The sequence below is a fragment of the Nerophis lumbriciformis genome, linkage group LG08 (genome assembly GCF_033978685.3).
Source record: "Nerophis lumbriciformis linkage group LG08, RoL_Nlum_v2.1, whole genome shotgun sequence".
NCBI lineage: Eukaryota > Metazoa > Chordata > Actinopteri > Syngnathiformes > Syngnathidae > Nerophis > Nerophis lumbriciformis.
In genome coordinates this window covers 7540598-7565284 of record NC_084555.2, presented here as the reverse complement: position 1 = coordinate 7565284, position 24687 = coordinate 7540598, and the positions used below count along the sequence as shown (strand labels likewise).

General features: G+C 36.0%; 1 protein-coding gene across 2 annotated transcripts in view; it reads left to right on the top strand.

Annotated features, from left to right (window-relative positions):
* ptpn21 (protein tyrosine phosphatase non-receptor type 21) overlaps nt 1–24687 on the top strand; it is a 51234-nt gene that overhangs the window by 4280 nt on the left and 22267 nt on the right. Inside the window, exons 2-12 of one of the 2 annotated variants that reach the window (XM_061968188.2) lie at nt 9012–9309; nt 11907–12076; nt 12348–12445; nt 14350–14417; nt 14503–14573; nt 17869–17956; nt 18068–18156; nt 19067–19154; nt 19355–19434; nt 19539–19646; nt 22461–22521. In XM_061968188.2, the coding sequence (XP_061824172.1) occupies nt 9130–9309; nt 11907–12076; nt 12348–12445; nt 14350–14417; nt 14503–14573; nt 17869–17956; nt 18068–18156; nt 19067–19154; nt 19355–19434; nt 19539–19646; nt 22461–22521 (1101 nt within the window). In that variant the 5' untranslated portion in view covers nt 9012–9129. The remainder of the gene's footprint in view (nt 1–9011; nt 9310–11906; nt 12077–12347; nt 12446–14349; nt 14418–14502; nt 14574–17868; nt 17957–18067; nt 18157–19066; nt 19155–19354; nt 19435–19538; nt 19647–22460; nt 22522–24687) is intronic. The other variant, XM_061968189.2, reaches the window with a different exon arrangement.

Genomic DNA, 24687 nt, shown 5'->3' with positions numbered 1-24687 from the left:
CTTGTCCCTTTTTGGGGTCGCTGGAGCCTATACAGTCATCACACAAGTTAATCATCAGAGTATATACATTGAATTATTTACATTATTTACAATCCGGATGGATGGAACTATTGAAATTCAACGATTTGGTGCATTTGCAAACAGCTAAAATGATGTACAAAGCAAACTAAGACCTGCTACCCAAGAATGTACAACAATTCTTCTCAACAAAAGACGAGAAATATAATCTTAGAAGAAAATCTAATTTAAAACATTTGTATGCACGTACAACACTTAAAACCTTTAGTATATCAGCATGTGGAATTCAACTATGGACCGGATTAACCAAAGAAATCAAACAAAGCACCAATATGATTTAGTTTAGTTTAGGCACAATTGTAAGTAGGTTGGTTCATTAGAGTTTTAAAAGAAGCGGTGGAGTGTATATTTTTAAGCAAAAGTCAACATATAGCAGAGTTGTAGCGGAGTTAGGTGATAGTTCTTTCGGACTAACAGTGAAGTAAATGGGGACAGAGATTTGTATTGGAGTGTGTTTGGGTATGACTAATCACTGGACTGAAATTTAACTATCATTTAAAATAACATGGCTACATTACACTAACTGTGTACACCTGCACAGTCTGAGTCATCTAATGAATGTGTTTATCATTGTTATGATATGCAGCATTTCCAGTCAAAATATATAGAAATATGGGGAAACAACTAAAAATGTGCGCTTCATTCACTAACTGTGTTACAAAAAAGATCAGTTAGAATAATACATAATGGTGGATATAGAGAACGTACAAACACTTTATTCATTAAATCGCAATTATTGATGAGATAGGCTCCAGCACCCCCCGTGTCCTCAAAAGGGACAAGCAGTAGAAAATGGATGGTTTTGATTGGGACTTTTATTAGTAGATTGCACAGTACAGTACATATTCCGTACAATTGACCACTAAATGGTAACACCCGAATAAGTTTTTCTACATGTTTAAGTCGGGGTCCACGTTAATCAATTCATGGTATAAATATATACTATCAGCATAACACAGTCATCACACAAGTTAATCATCAGAGTATATACATTGAATTATTTACATTACGGATGGATGGAACTATTGAAATTCAACGATTTGGTGCATTTGCAAACAGCTAAAATGATGTACAAAGCAAACTAAGACCTGCTACCCAAGAATGTACAACAATTCTTCTCAACAAAAGACGAGAAATATAATCTTAGAAGAAAATCTAATTTAAAACATTTGTATGCACGTACAACACTTAAAACCTTTAGTATATCAGCATGTGGAATTCAACTATGGACCGGATTAACCAAAGAAATCAAACAAAGCACCAATATGATTTAGTTTAGTTTAGGCACAATTGTAAGTAGGTTGGTTCATTAGAGTTTTAAAAGAAGCGGTGGAGTGTATATTTTTAAGCAAAAGTCAACATATAGCAGAGTTGTAGCGGAGTTAGGTGATAGTTCTTTCGGACTAACAGTGAAGTAAATGGGGACAGAGATTTGTATTGGAGTGTGTTTGGGTATGACTAATCACTGGACTGAAACTTAACTATCATTTTAAAATAACACATGACTACATCACACTAACTGTGTACACTTGCACATCTACAGTACATTTAGTTTTTTTGACATTTGTGTAATGAATGTGTGTATCATTGTTATGATTTGCAGCATTTCCAGTCAAAATTTATAGAAGTATGGGGAAAGAACTAAAAATGTCACTAACTGTGTTAAAAAAAAAAGATCAGTTAGAATAATACTTAATGTTGGATATAGAGAACATACAAACACTTTATTTATTAAATCGCAATTATTGATGAGATAGGCTCCAGCACCCCCCGCGAACCCAAAAGGGACAAGCGGTAGGAAATGGATGGTTTTGATTGGGACTTTTATTAGTAGATTGCACAGTACAGTACATATTCCGTACAATTGCCCACTAAATGATAACACCCGAATACGTTTTTCAACTTGTTTAAGTCGGGGTCTACGTTAATCAACTCATGGTATAAATATATATTATCAGCATAATACAGTCATCCATCCATCCATCCATTTTCTACCGCTTGTCCCTTTTTGGGGTCGCTGGAGCCTATACAGTCATCACACAAGTTAATCATCAGAGTATATACATTGAATTATTTACATTATTTACAATCCGGATGGATGGAACTATTGAAATTCAACGATTTGGTGCATTTGCAAACAGCTAAAATGATGTACAAAGCAAACTATGACCTGCTACCCAAGAATGTACAACAATTCTTCTCAACAAAAGAGGAGAAATATAATCTTAGAAGAAAATCTAATTTAAAACATTTGTATGCACGTACAACACTTAAAACCTTTAGTATATCAGCATGTGAAATTCAACTATGGACCGGATTAACCAAAGAAATCAAACAAAGCACCAATATGATTTAGTTTAGTTTAGGCACAATTGTAAGTAGGTTGGTTCATTAGAGTTTTAAAAGAAGCGGTGGAGTGTATATTTTTAAGCAAAAGTCAACATATAGCAGAGTTGTAGCGGAGTTAGGTGATAGTTCTTTCGGACTAACAGTGAAGTAAATGGGGACAGAGATTTGTATTGGAGTGTGTTTGGGTATGACTAATCACTGGACTGAAATTTAACTATCATTTAAAATAACATGGCTACATTACACTAACTGTGTACACCTGCACAGTCTGAGTCATCTAATGAATGTGTTTATCATTGTTATGATATGCAGCATTTCCAGTCAAAATATATAGAAATATGGGGAAACAACTAAAAATGTGCGCTTCATTCACTAACTGTGTTACAAAAAAGATCAGTTAGAATAATACATAATGGTGGATATAGAGAACATACAAACACTTTATTCATTAAATCGCAATTATTGATGAGATAGGCTCCAGCACCCCCCGTGTCCTCAAAAGGGACAAGCAGTAGAAAATGGATGGTTTTGATTGGGACTTTTATTAGTAGATTGCACAGTACAGTACATATTCCGTACAATTGACCACTAAATGGTAACACCCGAATAAGTTTTTCTACATGTTTAAGTCGGGGTCCACGTTAATCAATTCATGGTATAAATATATACTATCAGCATAACACAGTCATCACACAAGTTAATCATCAGAGTATATACATTGAATTATTTACATTACGGATGGATGGAATTATTGAAATTCAACGATTTGGTGCATTTGCAAACAGCTAAAATGATGTACAAAGCAAACTATGACCTGCTACCCAAGAATGTACAACAATTCTTCTCAACAAAAGACGAGAAATATAATCTTAGAAGAAAATCTAATTTAAAACATTTGTATGCACGTACAACTTAAAACCTTTAGTATATCAGTATGTGGAATTAACTTATGGACCGGATTAACCAAAGAAATCAAACAAAGCACCAATATGATTTAGTTTAGTTTAGACACAATTGTAAGTAGGTTGGTTCATTAGAGTTTTAAAGAAGCAGTGGAATGTATACTTTTAAGCAAAAGTCAACATATAGTAAAGTTGTAGCGGAGTTAGGTGATAGTTCTTTCGGACTAACAGTAAAGTAAATGGGGACAGAGATTTGTATTGGAGTGTGTTTGGGTATGACTAATCACTGGACTGAAACTTAACTATCATTTTAAAATAACACATGACTACATTACACTAACTGTGTACACTTGCACATCTACAGTACATTTAGTTTTTTTGACATTTGTGTAATGAATGTGTGTATCATTGTTATGATTTGCAGCATTTCCAGTCAAAATTTAAAGAAGTATGGGGAAAGAACTAAAAATGTCACTAACTGTGTTAAAAAAAAAAGATCAGTTAGAATAATACTTAATGTTGGATATAGAGAACATACAAACACTTTATTTATTAAATCGCAATTATTGATGAGATAGGCTCCAGCACCCCCCGCGACCCCAAAAGGGACAAGCGGTAGGAAATGGATGGTTTTGATTGGGACTTTTATTAGTAGATTGCACAGTACAGTACATATTCCGTACAATTGCCCACTAAATGATAACACCCGAATAAGTTTTTCAACTTGTTTAAGTCGGGGTCTACGTTAATCAACTCATGGTATAAATATATATTATCAGCATAATACAGTCATCCATCCATCCATCCATTTTCTACCGCTTGTCCCTTTTTGGGGTCGCTGGAGCCTATACAGTCATCACACAAGTTAATCATCAGAGTATATACATTGAATTATTTACATTATTTCCAATCCGGATGGATGGAACTATTGAAATTCAACGATTTGGTGCATTTGCAAACAGCTAAAATGATGTACAAAGCAAACTAAGACCTGCTACCCAAGAATGTACAACAATTCTTCTCAACAAAAGACGAGAAATATAATCTTAGAAGAAAATCTAATTTAAAACATTTGTATGCACGTACAACTTAAAACCTTTAGTATATCAGTATGTGGAATTAAATTATGGACCGGATTAACCAAAGAAATCAAACAAAGCACCAATATGATTTAGTTTAGTTTAGGCACAATTGTAAGTAGGTTGGTTCATTAGAGTTTTAAAAGAAGCGGTGGAGTGTATATTTTTAAGCAAAAGTCAACATATAGCAGAGTTGTAGCGGAGTTAGGTGATAGTTCTTTCGGACTAACAGTGAAGTAAATGGGGACAGAGATTTGTATTGGAGTGTGTTTGGGTATGACTAATCACTGGACTGAAATTTAACTATCATTTAAAATAACATGGCTACATTACACTAACTGTGTACACCTGCACAGTCTGAGTCATCTAATGAATGTGTTTATCATTGTTATGATATGCAGCATTTCCAGTCAAAATATATAGAAATATGGGGAAACAACTAAAAATGTGCGCTTCATTCACTAACTGTGTTACAAAAAAGATCAGTTAGAATAATACATAATGGTGGATATAGAGAACGTACAAACACTTTATTCATTAAATCGCAATTATTGATGAGATAGGCTCCAGCACCCCCCGCGTCCTCAAAAGGGACAAGCAGTAGAAAATGGATGGTTTTGATTGGGACTTTTATTAGTAGATTGCACAGTACAGTACATATTCCGTACAATTGACCACTAAATGGTAACACCCGAATAAGTTTTTCTACATGTTTAAGTCGGGGTCCACGTTAATCAATTCATGGTATAAATATATACTATCAGCATAACACAGTCATCACACAAGTTAATCATCAGAGTATATACATTGAATTATTTACATTACGGATGGATGGAATTATTGAAATTCAACGATTTGGTGCATTTGCAAACAGCTAAAATGATGTACAAAGCAAACTATGACCTGCTACCCAAGAATGTACAACAATTCTTCTCAACAAAAGAGGAGAAATATAATCTTAGAAGAAAATCTATTTTAAAACATTTGTATGCACGTACAACACTTAAAACCTTTAGTATATCAGCATGTGGAATTCAATTATGGACCGGATTAACCAAAGAAATCAAACAAAGCACCAGTATGATTTAGTTTAGTTTAGGCACAATTATAAGTAGGTTGGTTCATTAGAGTTTTAAAAGAAGCGGTGGAATGTATATTTTTAAGCAAAAGTCAACATATAGAAAAGTTGTAGCGGAGTTAGGTGATAGTTCTTTCGGACTAACAGTGAAGTAAATGGGGACAGAGATATGTATTGGAGAGTGTTTGGATATGACTAATCACTGGACTGAAACTTACCGGTAACTATCATTTTAAAATAACACATGACTACATTACACTAACTGTGTACACTTGCACAGTATGAGTCATCTACAGTACATTTAGTTTTTTTGACATTTGTGTAATGTGTTTATCATTGTTATGATTTGCAGCATTTCCAGTCAAAATTTATAGAAGTATGGGGAAATAACTAAAAATGTCACTAACTGTGTTAAAAAAAAAGATCAGTTAGAATAATACTTAATGTTGGATATAGAGAACATACAACACTTTATTTATTAAATCGCAATTATTGATGAGATAGGCTCCAGTACCCCCCGCGAACCCAAAAGGGACAAGCGGTAGGAAACGATTTGATTGGGACTTTTATTAGTAGATTGCACAGTACAGTACATATTCCGTACAATTGACCACTAAATGGTAACACCCGAATACGTTTTTCTACTTGTTTAAATCGGGGTCCACGTTAATCAATTCATGGTATAAATATATACTATCAGCATAATACAGTCATCACACAAGTTAATCATCAGAGTATATACATTGAATTATTTACATTATTTACAATCCGGATGGATGGAATTATTGAAATTCAACGATTTGGTGCATTTGCAAACAGCTAAAATGATGTACGAAGCTAACTATGACCTGCTACCCAAGAATGTACAACAATTCTTCTCAACAAAAGAGGAGAAATATAATCTTAGAAGAAAATCTAATTTAAAACATTTGTATGCACGTACAATTTAAAACCTTTAGTATATCAGTATGTGGAATTAAATTATGGAACGGATTATCCAAAGAAATCAAACAAAGCACCAATATGATTTAGTTTAGTTTAGGCACAATTGTAAGTAGGTTGGTTCATTAGAGTTTTAAAAGAAGCGGTGGAGTGTATATTTTTAAGCAAAAGTCAACATATAGCAGAGTTGTAGCGGAGTTAGGTGATAGTTCTTTCGGACTAACAGTGAAGTAAATGGGGACAGAGATTTGTATTGGAGTGTGTTTGGGTATGACTAATCACTTGACTGAAATTTAACTATCATTTAAAATAACATGGCTACATTACACTAACTGTGCACAGTCTGAGTCATCTACAGTACATTTATTTTTTTTTGACATTTGTGTAATGAATGTGTTTATCATTGTTATGATTTGCAGCATTTCCAGTCAAAATATATAGAAATATGGGGAAACAACTAAAAATGTGCGCTTCATTCACTAACTGTGTTACAAAAAAGATCAGTTAGAATAATACATAATGTTGGATATAGAGAACATACAAACACTTTATTTGTTAAATCGCAATTATTGATGAGATAGGCTCCAGCTCCCCCCGTGATCCCAAAAGGGACAAGTGGTAGAAAATGGATGGTTTTGATTGGGACTTTTATTAGTAGATTGCACAGTACAGTACATATTCCGTACAATTGACCACTAAATGGTAACACAACCGAATAAGTTCACGTCCACGTTAATCAATTCATGGTATAAATATATACTATCAGCATAATACAGTCATCACACAAGTTAATCATCAGAGTATATACATTGAATTATTTACCGGTACATTATTTACAATCCGGATGGATGGAATTATTGAAATTCAACGATTTGGTGCATTTGCAAACAGCTAAAATGATGTACGAAGCTAACTATGACCTGCTACCCAAGAATGTACAACAATTCTTCTCAACAAAAGAGGAGAAATATAATCTTAGAAGAAAATCTAATTTAAAACATTTGTATGCACGTACAATTTAAAACCTTTAGTATATCAGTATGTGGAATTAAATTATGGAACGGATTAACCAAAGAAATCAAACAAAGCACCAATATGAGTTACGCTACAACTTTTCTATATGTTGACTTTTGCTTAAAAATATACATTCCACCGCTTCTTTTAAAACTCTAATGAACCAACCTACTACTATTGAAATTCAACGATTTGGTGCATTTGCAAACAGCTAAAATGATGTACGAAGCTAACTATGACCTGCTACCCAAGAATGTACAACAATTCTTCTCAACAAAAGAGGAGAAATATAATCTTAGAAGAAAATCTAATTTAAAACATTTGTATGCACGTACAATTTAAAACCTTTAGTATATCAGTATGTGGAATTAAATTATGGAACGGATTAACCAAAGAATTCAAACAAAGCACCAATATGATTCAGTTTAAGAGACGGTTCAAACTACAAGTGTTCACAAAGTACACAGAATAAGAATTATGATGAACATATTCAACCCTTTTTAAAAAAAATTTTTTTATTGGTACAAATATTTTTGTATGCTTACTATGGTATATTATTTATTTATTATTTATTTGTTCACTGTTCTGTTACAGAAAACAAGGAAATTGGATAAAAATGCTGTATAGTATGAAAAGGGGTAGGATTAAATAAGCTCTGCTTCTTCCTACTCCTTTTCGGACTTGCTTTAATGAAACAACTGGAATTGTGTGTTGCATTACATTGTATCGTATGCATGTTCGAAATAAACTGGAACTGGACTGAACAATACCAGAAAGAGCTTCCAGTGCAAACATATGCAAGTTTGTACAAAATCGGCTTCGTAAAAGCCGAATTTGTCTAACTAAATCAGGGGTGTCCAAACTTTTCCCACTAAGTCACATACATTAAAATGATATGACACAGGCCTAATTTGACCCATTTTGTGCCTAAGATATGCTCAAATCAATTTAACGTACCGTATTATAAGATAAATAAGCTTTGTGTTATGGGTAAAAAAGAACATTAAAATATGTAATACCTCAACAATAATGAATCATTATTAGGAAATATTACCTTAGCTGATACATTTTGCTGGCTATATTGTCCCACATATTATTGCAGATAAGTGATATTGTCAGTATTATTTTCAGACCCAATTAAGCACTAATGTAATCATCATATATAATAATGCCAGTATTCATTTTCAATAATTCAATAAACTTGTATTTCTCATTAGTTTTTTTTTTTTTTATCATGGAAATCATTTTTAGTTATCCAAAATAAGTATTGAAAAATAAAATGGACTCTCAACCTTTTAGCAAAACATTTTGAAGTGCAGTTTTTCCACCAGTTGGAAAAACTGTGTCGGGTGGTAGGTTCTATTGATATTTTTTTGTTGCCATTACTTTAAAAAAATTCGGCATACTGTACTTGCTCGTTCGTCTTTGTCTAGGGGCTCACATTGCTCATGGTTTGAAGCTGAAATATTCGCACTCAATTGACTTTACAATCAAGAAGAAGATTGTGGATGTGTATCTTTTCATTGTATACATTCTGATCTGCGTATTTTCTTTGTCACCTTTTTAAAGGTGTGCCTGGACGATGAGCCCCACGACTTCTACCTACCATAAGGTCGTAAAAGGGAAAGCAAGCGGAGTCATTTGCCAAGACTAGACTAAGCGAGAAGATCCCCACGAGCGCGGAACCATGCCCCTGCCCTTTGGCTTGAAACTCAAACGTACGAGAAGGTACACAGTTTCCAGCAAGAGCTGTCTGGTCACTCGCATTCAGCAGCTCAATGGAGAGTTTGTGGAGTTCACGCTGTCAGTGGAGAGTACAGGACAGGAATGTTTGGAGGCGGTTGCCCAGAGACTGGAGTTAAGAGAGGTATGTTTGCATTTTAAATGTGGGATTGTTTTTTCCTACATTGCAACAAGCTTATTTACTCATTTACATTTATCGTATAGTTGAATAGTCGCAGCAAGAATGTGAATTTAAAAGCTTCCCCGATGTCTTAAGATTTGAAAACCAACCACAAAATCCATCGCTGCAGACGAACAAAAACCCAATCATTGAATTGTCATGCGCGTCATCACGCATACTACACGCCATATCCATTCATCATCCTACAAGACCTCAGCTAAGCGATCATCAAAGCAGAAACTCCTGCTTTTTGGGGGGATTTTGGGGCAATTTCTTGTTAACATTGGGAAGAAGAATATAAGGCTAGACAGCTACTAGCTATCAACAGACTTGTTATCCAAGGTAGTTTTTTGTTGTTTGACTTTTAAGTAATTAACTTATTTTTACACTTGTGCAGTTTTGTTTAAAACATACTTTTTAAAGACTAATTGTCCTTTTTAGGGCTGAAGCTACAGATAATTTTAGTTATCAAGTACTGTATCAATTAGTTTGATTAATCAGATTAAACACACACAGCTTCAATGCGTATTTTAAGGAAAACAGTTGGAATTTTACTGCTTAACATAATTGTCATTCTTTTTTTTTCTAACAAACACACATAATCAACATTGAAAGTAATAATAAAAATTATAAAATAGGCTCCAGCGCCCCCCGCGACCCCAAAGGGAATAAGCGGTTGAAAATGGATGGATGGATGGATAAAAAATATTTAAAAAAGCAAACCATGGTCCCCACACACCATCGCTTTCATGTGCGCTCTATTGCAGAGGCCATGCGGGAGCTATGTTCACATTTATAGTTCCGGGCACTCCATTTGGTCCGAATTTTATCAATTTGTATTAGTTGCACTCATTGAACGATTAATCGAAGCAACATAATATAATTTGAAGCTTTTTTTTAAATCGAATTAATCGATTAGTCGTTGCAGCCCGAGTTGTTTTCCTGTTTTGTTTACCGTATTTTTCGGACTACAAGTCACAGTTTTTTTCATAGTTTGGCCGGGCTTCAGTGCAATTTATATATGTTTTTTCCTTCTTTATTATGCATTTTCGGCAGGTGCGACTTATACTCCGGTGCAACTTATACTCCGAAAAATACGGTAATCATATTTTCACAGTAATGAACTCTTGCACCTGTGTGACGGTAAGCATGGTAAAATGGTACTTTGAATATGTAAACAAAAGGTTATACTGACTTTCTTGAGATATCCTGATACTATCAGCACTTTCTTTCCAATACCATTATTTACAATCCAAAAGCAAAACTAGATAATGCTAGGGATGGGTACCAATTCCCTGTACCTGGGAATCGATATCGGTACCTTAATGGTACCAATTTTTAGTACTTTCTTGTTTGTTAATAGATATGAATTGTTTTTGATAGAAATAATTTTTTTATTGCAAAATTTAAAAATGAGCTCGTTATGATAACTTCTGACCAGTTATTATATCTTGTTTTATTATCATCATATTATCATTTGAAAGTACAGTATGACACTAAGATGAAATCATTTGGAAGTTGAAATGACAGTTGCAAGTCTAGGACAATAGATGGCAGTAATGCATAGCTTTTTGGTGTTTTTGTTTGTTGCACCCTAAAAAGTAATAATACTGTAAATATTGCACTTATTACGCACCAGCTGTTTGATTATAACTAGCATCTTAGTTGTCGTTAACATTAACAAATTTGGAGGTGTTGAAATCGCCATGTAAATTTACTAATGTGAAGTGAAATGCTCTTTTTTCCTAGCGACTCAAAGTGCTTTACATAGTTAAACCCATTATCTACACCTTTAAGCTACATTTAAACCAGTGGGTGGCACTGGGAGAAGGTGGCTAAAGGGTCTTGCCCAAGGGCACAATGGCGATGACTAGGATGGCAGAAGAACGATTCGAACCTGGAACCCTCAATTTACTGGCACGGCCGCTCTACCAACCAAGCCACCCTGCTAATCAGTAGCGTTTCAATAGCTAAGCCAATGTATATCACCATCAAGTCAGCACATTTTTGGAAAAGTGGAGCCTTCCTTATCTTACATTGGAGCGTTTTTTTGAGTCAATTTCTGTGTTGGCGTTGAAAATTGCAACATTAAGTGCGAAGAGCTGGCTGAGATGTCACGCACAACCCAGGTACCATAACATAGCACGGTTGGATTTTACGTAAATCGGTGCCTGGATGGATCCACGGGATTCGATCGGTGCAAAAAAGTACCGGATTTGTACCCATCCCTAACTGCGGCCATAGTAACTAGATGATGATCATGTCACATAACCACACCAAACGGGCATTATCTATTTATTTGGGCAAGTTCCACCCAGCCAACACTATGATATTTTTTGCAGAAAAACTAATACCGATATGATCGATTATTTGATTGTTATGCCAATGACGAATTTCCATATAAAACATGACCCTGGGACAGACTAATTACATTTCCAATACTTTCTATGGGAAATGCCGTTTTAAAATCAGCATTCTAAAAGTTGTACAAATAGAACAATGACGATTTTGACACTGTCCCTGTTATTACATGCCGTGTGCTTTCTCCACTGTGCTGCCAGATAACATACTTCAGTCTGTGGTACTTCAACAAGCAGAACCAGCAGAGATGGATCGACCCGGACAAGCCCCTGAAGAAGCAGTTGGACAAGTACGGGGCGGAGCCAACAGTTTACTTCGGGGTTGTGTTTTACATCCCAAGTGTGGCGCAACTGCAGCAGGAGATCACCAGGTGACAGTTTCTTAGTCCAAAACTGATCTGTATGTGAGCTGTCTTTATCTTAAAAAAAGAGTCAGTTTGTTTTGGAACGCTATTTGATAACAAGCGACAATGTGATTACTTAGCTAGCATTAAAGGCCTCGGCCTCTTTTATCTTTAGCTCCATTTTGTAGTACCAGTGTACATCACTGCGTAGCATACTAATCAGCACTGATTCAACATGAGCTTCCTCAAAGCTTTTTGTCATTTATTGACTTCACGTGCGTCATGTGATTATTTACAGATACCAGTATTATCTCCAGCTGAAGAAGGATGTTCTGGAGGGCCGGATCTCATGCACTTTAGAACAGGCCATCCGCTTGGCTAGCCTCGCTGTGCAAGGTACGTGTGAACTGTTTTGCACGCGTCCGCTTTGAGACAAATGAGCCGTCTCATCTGTCAATCAACACCGGCATGACAAATAGTGGTTATATGCAGGATTCAATGCCGACATCATTGAACTTATAATTACCACTTGGCCTCAAACAGTGGCTACTTATTTCACAACTGTGCGTACTAGGCGACATGTTTCTCCACCTGGTGATGAATTGAGGCACAAGTTAAAGAGGAGGCCACTATTTGAAGAAGTACTGTATTTGTTGTCTTTTGAATGCTTGTGTGTCAAAGCCCTGTAAGCTGAAAATAAATGTTGCATGTTTTTATAATCACACATCAGTGGCTTGTAAATGTGTGCGAGTGCAACTTCCACCATCATCACACATCTCAAAGCTGTAAGCAAATCCTCCAACCTTATAGCCAGCCAGAAGAATCTCAAACACTACTGGCAAAGTTATAACAAGCGCTGCACTGCCTCTCTAGATTGCGCAAATGGTTATGGTATTAGTTCATTTGGAACATGTAGACAGTTAGAATATGATACATCACAGGATACAGTATATCCATTTTCTCATCAGAGCATGTCCGAAAAGGTGTAGAAAGAAGTAAAGTTTATTTAATCCTACCCCTTTCATAGAAATGTCTAATACATTTGTTTGTACTTAATCTGTAACACAAACAGTAGATAAATAAATGAGTAAGTAAATAAACAATAGCTGAGGCTCTCATTAATAAATAGTTACGGTAAGTGGTGAGTCACCATGAGATGAATATGATTATCTAATTTTCAATAAGGTTCAAGGTGTTTCAAGATTCTTCTTCCTTGTACTTTGAAAACACTTTTAGCGTTTGAAGAGTTTCTTAAACTGGATCATATTAGTACATTGTTTGACTTCTTTGCTTAAACCATTCTATAATTTAATTCCACATACTGATACACTAAAGGTTTCCAAACTGATACACTAAACGTTTTAAGTGTTGTACATGCATACAAAGGTTTAAGTTGCATCTAACTCTGAGATTATAGTTCTCCTCTTTTGTTGAGGATTGTCGTACATTCTTGGGTAGCAGGTTATAATTTGCTCTGTACATCATTTTAGCTGTCTGCAAATGCACCAAGTAACTGAATTTCAATATTTTTTTCATTCAATAAATAAAGGGTTTGAGTGTTGTTGATATCCGACATTATGTGTTATTTTACCTGACCTGTTTTGTAACACTGTTAGTAAATTAAGTATGTTTTTGTAGTTATTTCCCCATATTTCTACACAATAACTCAGATATGGTAACACTAGCGAGCAGTAGAGAACATGGAGTGATTTTTTTTATGTCCAGAACATATGTAGTTTTGTTAATTATTAAAGTATTTCTTGCCACGTTATGTTGTGTTTTAATGAGATTTCCAGTTCATTTTATTATCTATTATTACGCCCAAAAACGTGATTTGATTTTTGTTTACCCTGTCAATTTCTACGTCGTCTACTTGTGTTTGACTTTCTCTTCTACCTTTACCGAATAGTGTTATTTTAGTTTTACTGAGATTCACAGATAGTCTGTTTTTTTTCAAACCATCTCTTTAACTTAATTTCTTCTGTTATTATTTGTATTAGCTTCTGTCTTCTCTCCTGAACAAAACACAGTCGTATCATCTGCAAATAATACTAACTGTAATCAGCTTTTCCTTTTATAATTGTGAAAACATAAATCAGATGGTGTCCCTGGCAGGGACACTGGAGCGAAGGGCAGGCATTGCTTTCGAATATTGCTGATGCCGAGGATAGTGAGCATAGCTTAGAGTGTTGCCAACAGGCAGGCTGGAGCTTCAACAGTTGCTCAATAATATTGAATGAGTTTTTTAGCTTGTTTATAAGTCAAATTTGACACGTGATTGTCTTTTCCTCTGTCCATAGCGGACTTTGGTGACGTAGACCGCTACGATTCCCAGGAGTTCCTTCAGAAATGTGCGCTTTTCCCCATAGTAAGTCTTTTTCTTTTCATCTGCAATGAACTCACACGTTCTTCACATGTACTCGCTCTGCATCAACAAGGTTTTGTCCTTTCAGGATTGGATCCAGGAGGAGCGAGTGCTGGAGGAGGCCACTCAGAAGGTGGCCCTTCTCTATCAGTCCTACAGGTGAGCTGTAGCATATGTAGAGTCAGTATTTCCATGCATTAAATTAGGCTCACTTCAAATACCCCTCATTCGCCCTTGTTTTTGCACTCCCTCTTTGGTTTTGCGCGTGAACGTCAATCAATAGACGTTCAAATTATCCGTCAGGTAGGGGGGAAGGGCCAAGTACCTCATTTGAAGCGAAGTGAGCTCGCAGACTCCCAACACTGTCGAGTGTGAGGAGAAAGATGGCAAACCTGAAAGCCAGAGAAGCGCACAAATGTAAGCAATAAGTGTAATGAATGATTTTCATCATAATGACACTAATAGTGTTAGTCAGACTTCAAACCCTCTTAATATTGGCTTCAAACACAAATACACAGTGAAACACATTTTACATACCGCAAGATGATGCGCCAGCACTTGCATATTTCTTCTAAACAGTCTTCTTCTTAGTAAATACAGGTGAAAGAAAATAAGAAGAGCACAAGCAAAGCTGACTGCATCTTGAAAGTAAACTTTTGTCGCATCTGCCTTACATTACTGTTTGCAAACCGATTTCTCTCCATGGGAGTCCAACACACCGCTCTTTACTACGTTCTTCCCAGGCAAAGAAGAACACGGAGGGTGCTGTTTACACTAACAAGCTTTCAAATTATAGATGTACAAGATGAAACTAGCCACTTTTCAAAATGTATGACAAAATAAAAACCTACCGCTTTAATAAATGGTCAGAACGTTTTTAAAGAAGACACTTTAAATTAGGGCTTGACAATTAATCACATTTTGATTTTGATTTTGATTATGGCTTCCCACGATCATCAAAATATTGGGGAAAAAAAGATGAATAGGACACGCAACGTGCATGCAAATTTCAGAGCTTGTGACGATGAAACAGATGAGCATATGAGTAAAAAAAAAAGAAGAGCATGTGTACGGTACTAAAAGTTTGGGATCTGCTACGTTTTATTTGACACAGCGCTAGTATGCCTAATCAATATTCACTAAAATCTATAAAGAAGTGAAGGCATGGGATTTCCGCGGTCACGTAATCGCGGATAATAAAACGGAATCCGCAGTTAAACGCAGAATATTATGGAAGTTGACATTAAGGTAAGTGAAATGTTGTCATTGTGAGGAGAAAGAACATTTGTTTGGGTAATACATGTGTCCGGGACCGCTCATTCATCCCCTGAACTAAACCATGTGGAAACGGCCACTTGAAATAGCTACTAAACTACAAAGCTAAAGCTAGCAAGAACAATCCATACAACTACAACACATCTCATCTGCTTGTGTTGTTGTGAACGACATCATCGATGTAAGATCAATGTACAAACAAGACAGCAGTCGCAATGTGAGTCTTTTATTTTTTATTTTTTTTATTTTTTATTTTTTTTAATTAAACAGCCTCAAGTCCTCACTACACGTCAAGCTCAGAACAACAGCAGACTCCCCCCTCACAATAAAGCGCTGTGCATAGCATCCAGTCTGACTTAGCTAGCAAAATAAAAGTTTCAATGTACCTTCCACAAGCATAATATACTTAAAGCATGCATTGATACTTTACACTGTTATTATGCTTTGACTTAAAATACTGGTCAAAATTGTCCATAGATGTATAGCACCAATAAATATGAAGAGTTTTTCATTTAATTAACAAAAATTATATACGATTTAAAAAATTACACAAAAAGCATGCACTCTGTTGGTAAAAAAGCGGGATTCCAGAAAATTGTAACGAAAAAACTGAATTTTATGGTTGTTTTTTTTAAACTGCTATTGTTATTTTAATTTATTGTTATTAATATTATATTACTTGTTGTGGTTTATTTCTTACTAATTTATACCCTTAAAGTTGAGTTTTGGTGGTAGAATAAATTCTTACGTTTTCAAATTAATGTATAATTGTGTTATTAATTGTGATCAAGTAATGATCAAATTAATCTTGATTATTATTTTTGCCATAATTGTCCAGCTCTACTTTAAATACGTGACATGATGCCAGCACGTGTAGAGAAACCTCTAAATAGGCGTATTTTGACACAAAAACGTTTTTGTATACACCAAATAATTAATACAGAGTAGAGTTTGAGTTTATTTCGAACATGCATACGGTACATACAACATGATACATCACAATTTACAGTTTCTGTATTCAACATGTTAGAAAAGGATTGGGAAGAAGCAGAGCTCATTAAATCATACCCCTTTTCCTTTACATAGCAATTGCTAACACTTTTGTTCACTTCCTATTCTCAATTTATTCACAATATATTCCATAAGTAATAACATTAAAAATAAATAATGTCAACTTCCATAATGTCAACTTCCATAAATAAATTTGTTAGCTCCGGAGCTCGAAAGCTACTAACGCTAGCATATTAGCATGTAGCATACTCTTCTATTTACTGTAATTTACAGGTTGTAGATTACACCTGTTTTTTAACCAAATCCACCTAATTTTTGGATAAATTGTATTATGTACATCTATTAGGCGCACATGTCAATTAACTGCAGGTGTACACATTATAACATGACTAATTTACACAGGCGCTTGTTCATTCACAAGTTAAACAAAATACAGTGCTTCTAACACGGCAGAAAGTAGCCTGCCGGGAGTGCTGTTTTTGTCGTCCTCTACTCTCCGAAACCGGCAGTCCACTGTTTTGGGGCCTGTTAATGATGGTGGATTTTTGTTCCTTGCGGCAGGTTTTTCTTTTTTCAATAGTTGGGTCGATATTTTTTGGCTTTGAGGTCCGTTGTCTACATGTAGTCGACGTGCAGGCGAAAAAAAATTATTTAACCAACCTGTAAGTGATGATGCGGTTTGGGAGAATACAGCATGACAGCTAAGTTGTACTTAACATTGGGAAAAGAAGGGAAATGGCGTTACTGGTGTTCTTAATATAATGGCCTTGACGGCAGGGAAGTCACACCGGGAAAGTCCTTAAATTAATCGCAACATTGAATAAAACACATTGTTCAAAGCGTTGGAAACAAGTAGCGGCTTATAGACTGAAAATTTCGGTACATTACCACATAGCTAAACAAGCTGAAATGACAACAATCTCCCCCTAGTGCACAAGAGGCACACTGCGTATGGCCAACAGTCACATTAGCATTGCAACTGTCACGTGTGGAAAAGTCCCATGTGGGGGTGGAAATAGAAGAAACCAAATTATTTAGGAAATCAGACTAATTTAGTGCATGGAAAGGTACTGAATGTGTCACAAAAGAGATTACAACCCTCACACTTGGAGATACTACAGCAGCTCAGATACTTCATTCTGTTCCGATGACATTGTGTCATTTTCAGAGGTTTGCCCGCCCCGGAGGCTGAAATGTTGTACATGCAAGAAGTGGAGAAAATGGAGGGCTATGGCCAAGAGAACTACCAAGCCAAGGTCGGTCGTAGTTGGAAAAATCAGGCCTGATCGCTGGCTACTGTCCAGCCAGTGTGATATATGTGTGGTTTATCAGTGTGTGTAATACAATGTCTTGTATTGAGTAAACAGGACCACACCGGCACTGACGTGACCCTGGGATCATGCCTTGATGGGATCTTTGTCAAGCACAAAAACGGCAGTCCTCTTAATTTATTTAGGTAACCATAATGTGGTGAAAATGTTAGATTAGAGCTAGTTTTGTGTAACATTTTCATTCATGTTTTACACCTAAAAACATGTCCTTAACCCTTAGATGCAAAAATATTACCCCACAGGTTGTTATTCTTCAAAATCTTTAAAATGAAAAGTTGTGATGTTTTCATATTCCAGGTATTCCTCATAAAACGTATTTGTGGCTGGTGACCATTTGCATTTTTATTTACTTTTTCATCAATTTTAAGAAATTGCAGTTTTTGTATCATCAAAAGCAGTGCCTATGGAATCTTCTATGAACCTTAATTCTTAGCAACTCTGACATCAGATGTGTAAGTGTGACAGTATTGAAAGTTAAAGTTGCATCTTATGTGTAAGTGGGACACTATTGACGGTCAAAGTTGCATCAGATGTGAGAAATGACATCCGATGTGTAAGTGGGATAGTCAGAGTTGCTAAGAATTAAAGGTTCATAGAAGATTCCATAGGAACTGCTTGTGGAAGAGTGAGTAGTGATCCAAAAACTGCAATTTCTTAAAATTAATGAAAAAATAAATAAAATTGTAAATGGACTCATGTCACAAACATGTTTTACGAGGAATACCTGGAATATGAAAATATTACAAATCTTCAATTTAAAGATTTTGAAGAATAACTACCCAGCTTACTGCAAAACTTATTGATTTTATTTGGAGTCATTTTTAGCCACACTCGTGGAAGAGTGTACGTATCGGTAGGTTGTGCATCCAAGGGTTAAAGGAAGTCAGTCAAACATTGTCACTTTATTTAGTACATTCACACAAGTACAGATACTAAACCTCTCTCCTCATTTCGCTGTAACTGCAATGACGACATTTGTTTTCTTTTCTGCCCCGTCCATTTTTTTTTTTGCGGGCACTTAAATTGGCCGTATAGGTGGAACGACATTAACAACATGAGTCACAACAGGTCTTTCTTTGCCCTGGAGCTGCTCAACAGAGAGGAGAGTGTTCAGTTCCAGACCGTGAGTCTCCCTTTTTCTCTGTCAGTGCACCTTCTCAACATTGCACTCTCTTATTGGATCAGCCAGTCAACGAGACAATGCGCCTGTGTATGCGCTGATGTTTGGGTGTGAGCCATGAAAGTCACATAGCATCAGCTAAATGTCAGAGCGCAGGAATGCATAATTAACCCCAATCCTCATGCTTCCCTTTTTCTCTGCAGGAAGACATGGAAACGTCCAAGTATGTTTGTCGCATGTGTCTGGCCAGACTCAAGTTTTACAAGATCAACAAAAGCAGCCTGTAAGTTTCACAGGTCTAGGCCCCTTCCTGCCACTTTGGTCGCTACTTGTCTGGCAAGCGCCATTCCTGACTCCTGTCCTCCTCCCCTCCTTCCTCCTCCTTAGGGAGGAGTGTGAACCCCAGCCTTCTGAGGGCTCCCAGAAGTCCCTCCTCACTCTATCTTTTCCTCGTTTTTCAATGCTCTCTCGCCCCTCTCCATCTTCCAATAAGGGGTGAGCAGTAGCACGTTTCAAAAAAACAATGCATACTCACCGGCTATGGTATTAGGTACACCTGCAAACTCTAACAAAATTCAATACAAGAGCCTTTATGTTTTTTTTATCAAAATGTTGATTGTTGTAGTCGTATATACAGAGCCCTGTGACTTTGGCCCCAGTTACACTGCACACCAAATCAGATTTTTTTGCCTTCTAGTGACATAGATCTGATTTAGTTTGCCAGTCTAAATGCTCCAAAGTGCTTCAAATCTGATCTTTTGGCATCAGATTCAGGCCACATCAGGAGGTAGTCCTGAATCCGATGGGAATCAGATCTTTTCAAATGTGACTTCAGTCTAAACACTATCTGACCTGTGTGAGACCTGAATCTGATTTTTACGTCAGCTTTGGGCGAGCTACGTCACTTGTGTGCGCCGGAAAGACTCAGTCGCCAACAGAAATGGATATTTCATCACAACACCTTTTTTTGTTTTTTATTAGACAACCACATTTCGGAGCATCACTTGTCAATAGTGCGCAAATAATAGGCTATGTGTAATATACTAATATATATTTTGATTTCGAAGAAATAGCGATTGTTGAAAGACCGGAATTGACGCTGTGGCGCATTTTCTTACATGAGAGTTGAAAAATAAAGATTGCGCAGATCCACGCTGATGTCCGTGTCTCCTCTGCTTAACAGCCATAGAAAGATTACAACCCTCCCAAATATATTAGACTATATAAATCCATTCATACATTATAATGCTTTCATTTACTTTCCCGTAAAAACACTCATTTTTAAGTTGTTGCGACTTGTATTTTATTTTGTAATAGTAGTAGCGACTTCCTCCCAGTCAACTTCCTTTGTTTTCACTTTATCGAAGTGCACATGCAAGTGACGTCGAGGCCACATTGGGGCCACTTTGGGTCGTGTGTGCGTTTTCATTGGAGTCTAATAAAATCAGTCAGCTGGAACAAATCTGGTCTCAGAAAAATCAGATTTGGGCCACTTTGTTCTGCAGTGTAAACGTAGTCTTTATGATCATGATTTATTTATCACAACAAACATGAACCAAAATGCTTCCAAAAATGTTTGCTAGCTTGACAACAAATTAAAGCAAATGTCCTAACAGTCGGTAAACCCCTGCACCGCCAAAAACCCTTAATTGGGACACATTTTGGAAACTTATGATACAATAGAAACAGCTCTCAGTACTTGTACACCACAACAATAAACATGAGCAATATTATTTAAGCAAAGCCAGCATTTTTAATAATACATGAAAATAGGTTAAGTCAATTATCAGGTACCTTCAGCCTTAGCCTCTTGGTACATTTTGATAAAATCTCTAAGAGCATGTTTTATCAGCTGTTTGCGTTTTGTCTTCATTAATTACAACTACCGGTAGGTCTGTCAATTCATTATTTTTTTAAATCAGATTAATCACATTTTGGAATTTGGATTAATCATTAACTCACTTGCATAATTTAAATTAAATGAAGAAAAGCCACGATATTCAGACACAAATGCAATTTTACTGTCAGAATGTCATCCAGGAACGATTTTCAACAATTTACTCGAATGCAAGTAATTTATTTGCACAAAATATGGTAACACGTTTTATGTGACTTTGTTTCAGACTGTATTTTTAGGTGAAATTTGCCAGCGAACACACCAGTCGGAGCCTCCTCACTAATTGTTTTCACTGACTGACTGAAAAGAACTTGAACTTGATTAACGCGGACCCCGACTTAAACAAGTTGAAAAACTTATTCGGGTGTTACTATTTAGTGGTCAATTGTACGGAATACGTACTGTACTGTGCAATCTACTAATAAAAGTCTCAATCAATCAATCAAAGTCAAAATGAATTGTATGATTCATTTAGGTGTGTGTACATAATTAATTCCACAAATTGTTGTGATTAATCACATGAGTTAACTCGTTATTTTTGACAGCCCCAATCACAACATGTAACTAGAGATGTCCGATAATATCGGCCTGCCGATATTATTGGCCGATAAATACTTTAGAATGTAATATCGGAAATTATCGGTATCGTTTTTTTCTTATCGGTATCGTTTTAAAATTTTTTATTTTATTTTATTTAAATCAACATAAAAAACACAAGATACACTTATAATTAGTACACCAACCCAAAAAACATCCGTTCCCCATTTACACTCATTCACATTCATTCACACAAAAGGGTTGTTTCTTTCTGTTATTAAAATCTGGTTCCTACATTATATATCAATATATATCAATACAGTCTGCAGGGATACAGTCCGTAAGCACACGATTGTGCGTGCTGCTGGTCCACTAATAGTACTAACCTTTAACAGTTAATTTAGTCATTTTCATTAATTACTAGTTTCTATGTAACTGTTTTTATATTGTTTTACTTTCTTTTTTATTCAAGAATTGTTTATTTATTTATTTATTTAATTTAATTTAATTTAATTTTTGTTTTAAAGTACCTTATCTTCGCCATACCTGGTTGTCCAAATTAGGCATAATAATGTGTTAATTCCACGACTGTATATATTGGTATCGGTTGATATCGGTATCGGTAATTAAGGGTTTGGTCAATATCGGATATCGGCAAAAAGCCATTTTTGGACATCCCTACATGTAACCTCTTTTCTCTAGTGTTGCCAACTTAAAAACTAATAAAATCAAGATCACAAACTGTAAATTGTGAAAGGTTGCATGATGCCCTCAATTCAGAGCAATTTACGCGTTGTAGTAAAACGTGTTCACACTTGTGGCATAATTGTTGTTATTAGATTCTAAATGTAGGCCTACTTGTTTTTTTCCACCAGACAAACACAGCCCACAGTTGTCAACACGGTCAGACGGCGGTCGTCAACCAGATTGTCTTTGGTAAGTTTTACTGTACACAGACTCTTACTTACAGGGGTGTCCCGATCCGATGCAGAGATCGGTCTGATATCAGTTAAAAAAAATGTAGCGGCTTTCATGCCTGCATCTAAAACCGCGAAAAGCGCTCCGATTCAAGCAGTCCTCACGCATGTTTACTTGCAAAGCAGCCAGTTAACAGCTAAATGTCCTCTAATAAGGTTGCAAGGTTGGTTGTTTCTTCCATTTTCATTTACAAAAGTGGTAGACTATACACTCAAAGTTTGATGTAACGCCAACCCGAAATTGCGTTATATAGAAATCCTTATTTTTACCTTTTTCTTTTCGAAGAAGTTATGCGGTGTTGCTCGGGTGTCTAAACCTGCTTGGTGGATAGTTCCCCGCCCTGTGAAGTGACGTGAATGGTGGATTGTGCTTCCACGTCACAGAATGGGGCGGGCACTATCCACCTGTAGGTCTGGACATCACTGGGTCGATAAACTGTATATATTTTTTCTAAATTCCTTCTTTTTGGAGACTTTCATAAAGATTTATTACTGTTTAAGTGTTCCGATTTGGTCGCATGTCTGCAAAGCTCATGTCTCCTAGGATGCAAAGGATGGTAGAAACCAGCTTGCATGTAAGAATGCTTATTTAATTCCAGTACGAGGCACAAAAACATACAGGGCATTAACCTCGTGTGAAGCTAACTGGAACTCAAAGGATCGGCAACGGCAAACAACAAGAAAGTCTAAGTGTGGCAATGAAGACGCATAATTGTCGCATAGAGTAAACTAACACACAACATGACCGGGAGAGACCGGTTATGTTCGTAAGTTTGTAAATATTATTAATAATTTGGTGTAAAACAAAACGATGGATTCTGGTGGAATAAAAATGTGCGGAAATTTGGGGTCCAAGGATCTATCGCGTTATATTGGACTGCGTTAAATCGAACTTTGAGTGTAGGCTACTTGGAGCTAGCAGCTACACAACTGCTAAATATACAAGCTAGACATAGATATATAGTTGGGTTGCAGATGACCCGCGGCTTAATTCACATGATGGTCAAACAATTTGAGCATAGCATTAAAACGAGAGAGTGTAAAGTTTGAGCAGAAAATTTCGTATTGTTGTCTTGTCCTTGGGTGTTCCAGTCGTTCAAATATAGAGATAGGAAAGAAGTAGTTCATAAAGGTAATAAAGTCAGGGAAAAAAACGAAAGTGTGTCGAAGGAAATGGCTCTTAAAAATATAATTTTCATCATCTTGTGGAATACAATTGGACCATGCTTGTGTCTGCAGCGATCACTTTGTAAAATGTTAGTTTGAATATTTGACTTTGATTTGTTTAAGAAACTTTCTGTGATGCATTCAAGTTTATTCTCTACTATGTTAGTAATGTTTGATAGCAGAATTAGACGTAAGAAAAGGACAAGAGATCGCGTTAGTTTGTGTTCTTTTTTGGTTGCTATGCCTAAATATAACTACAAAGACCTGGTTGTGTAAATAAACAACTTCATGTTAAGTCCTAGTAATAAATATTTTAACTGTTGGTTCAATCCACCGTATTTTCATTGTCCATTTTTATAACAGAAACTAAAAGCTTATTTGTTGTTCTGCAGGAAAGCCAAGTGCTTTATTCGACACGGATGACCACATCATAGCGTCTTTGGTGATATTTGTTAGCATCAAGGAAATATCCCTAATAGTATTAATAAACTAGATGAATAACTCTCGTAGGCTCAACAGCATATACTGAATCTTGATGTTACGAGCAAACATTGCTCAATAACACGGACATTGTGCACTCGTTATGTCAATCAAATACGGTACTTACCGATGCACGAATAAGTCCAACTTTGTCATTCACGGATTAATGCCTAATTTGTGAAGCCCTCAGATGTAAAGACATTATGTGCCTCTAATCTTTTGTTTTCTAAATACCGTAAGTGGAAAATGAAGTGAGGTTGCAGCGAGCAGTAACGTCTTGGTGATGATAAATGGTTTAAATCATTAAAAAAATATTTTTCTTAAGAGTTTATGAATACACTCCATCCCATTTTTTATATTTTTTTCATGATTGCTTATATATTTGCCTGTAAACCTTTCAAATTACACCCAAATCTGCACTGATTCAGGTAAATAAACAGTAGCCTAATGGGGCTCTAGACCATCGCCTGAAACCCGG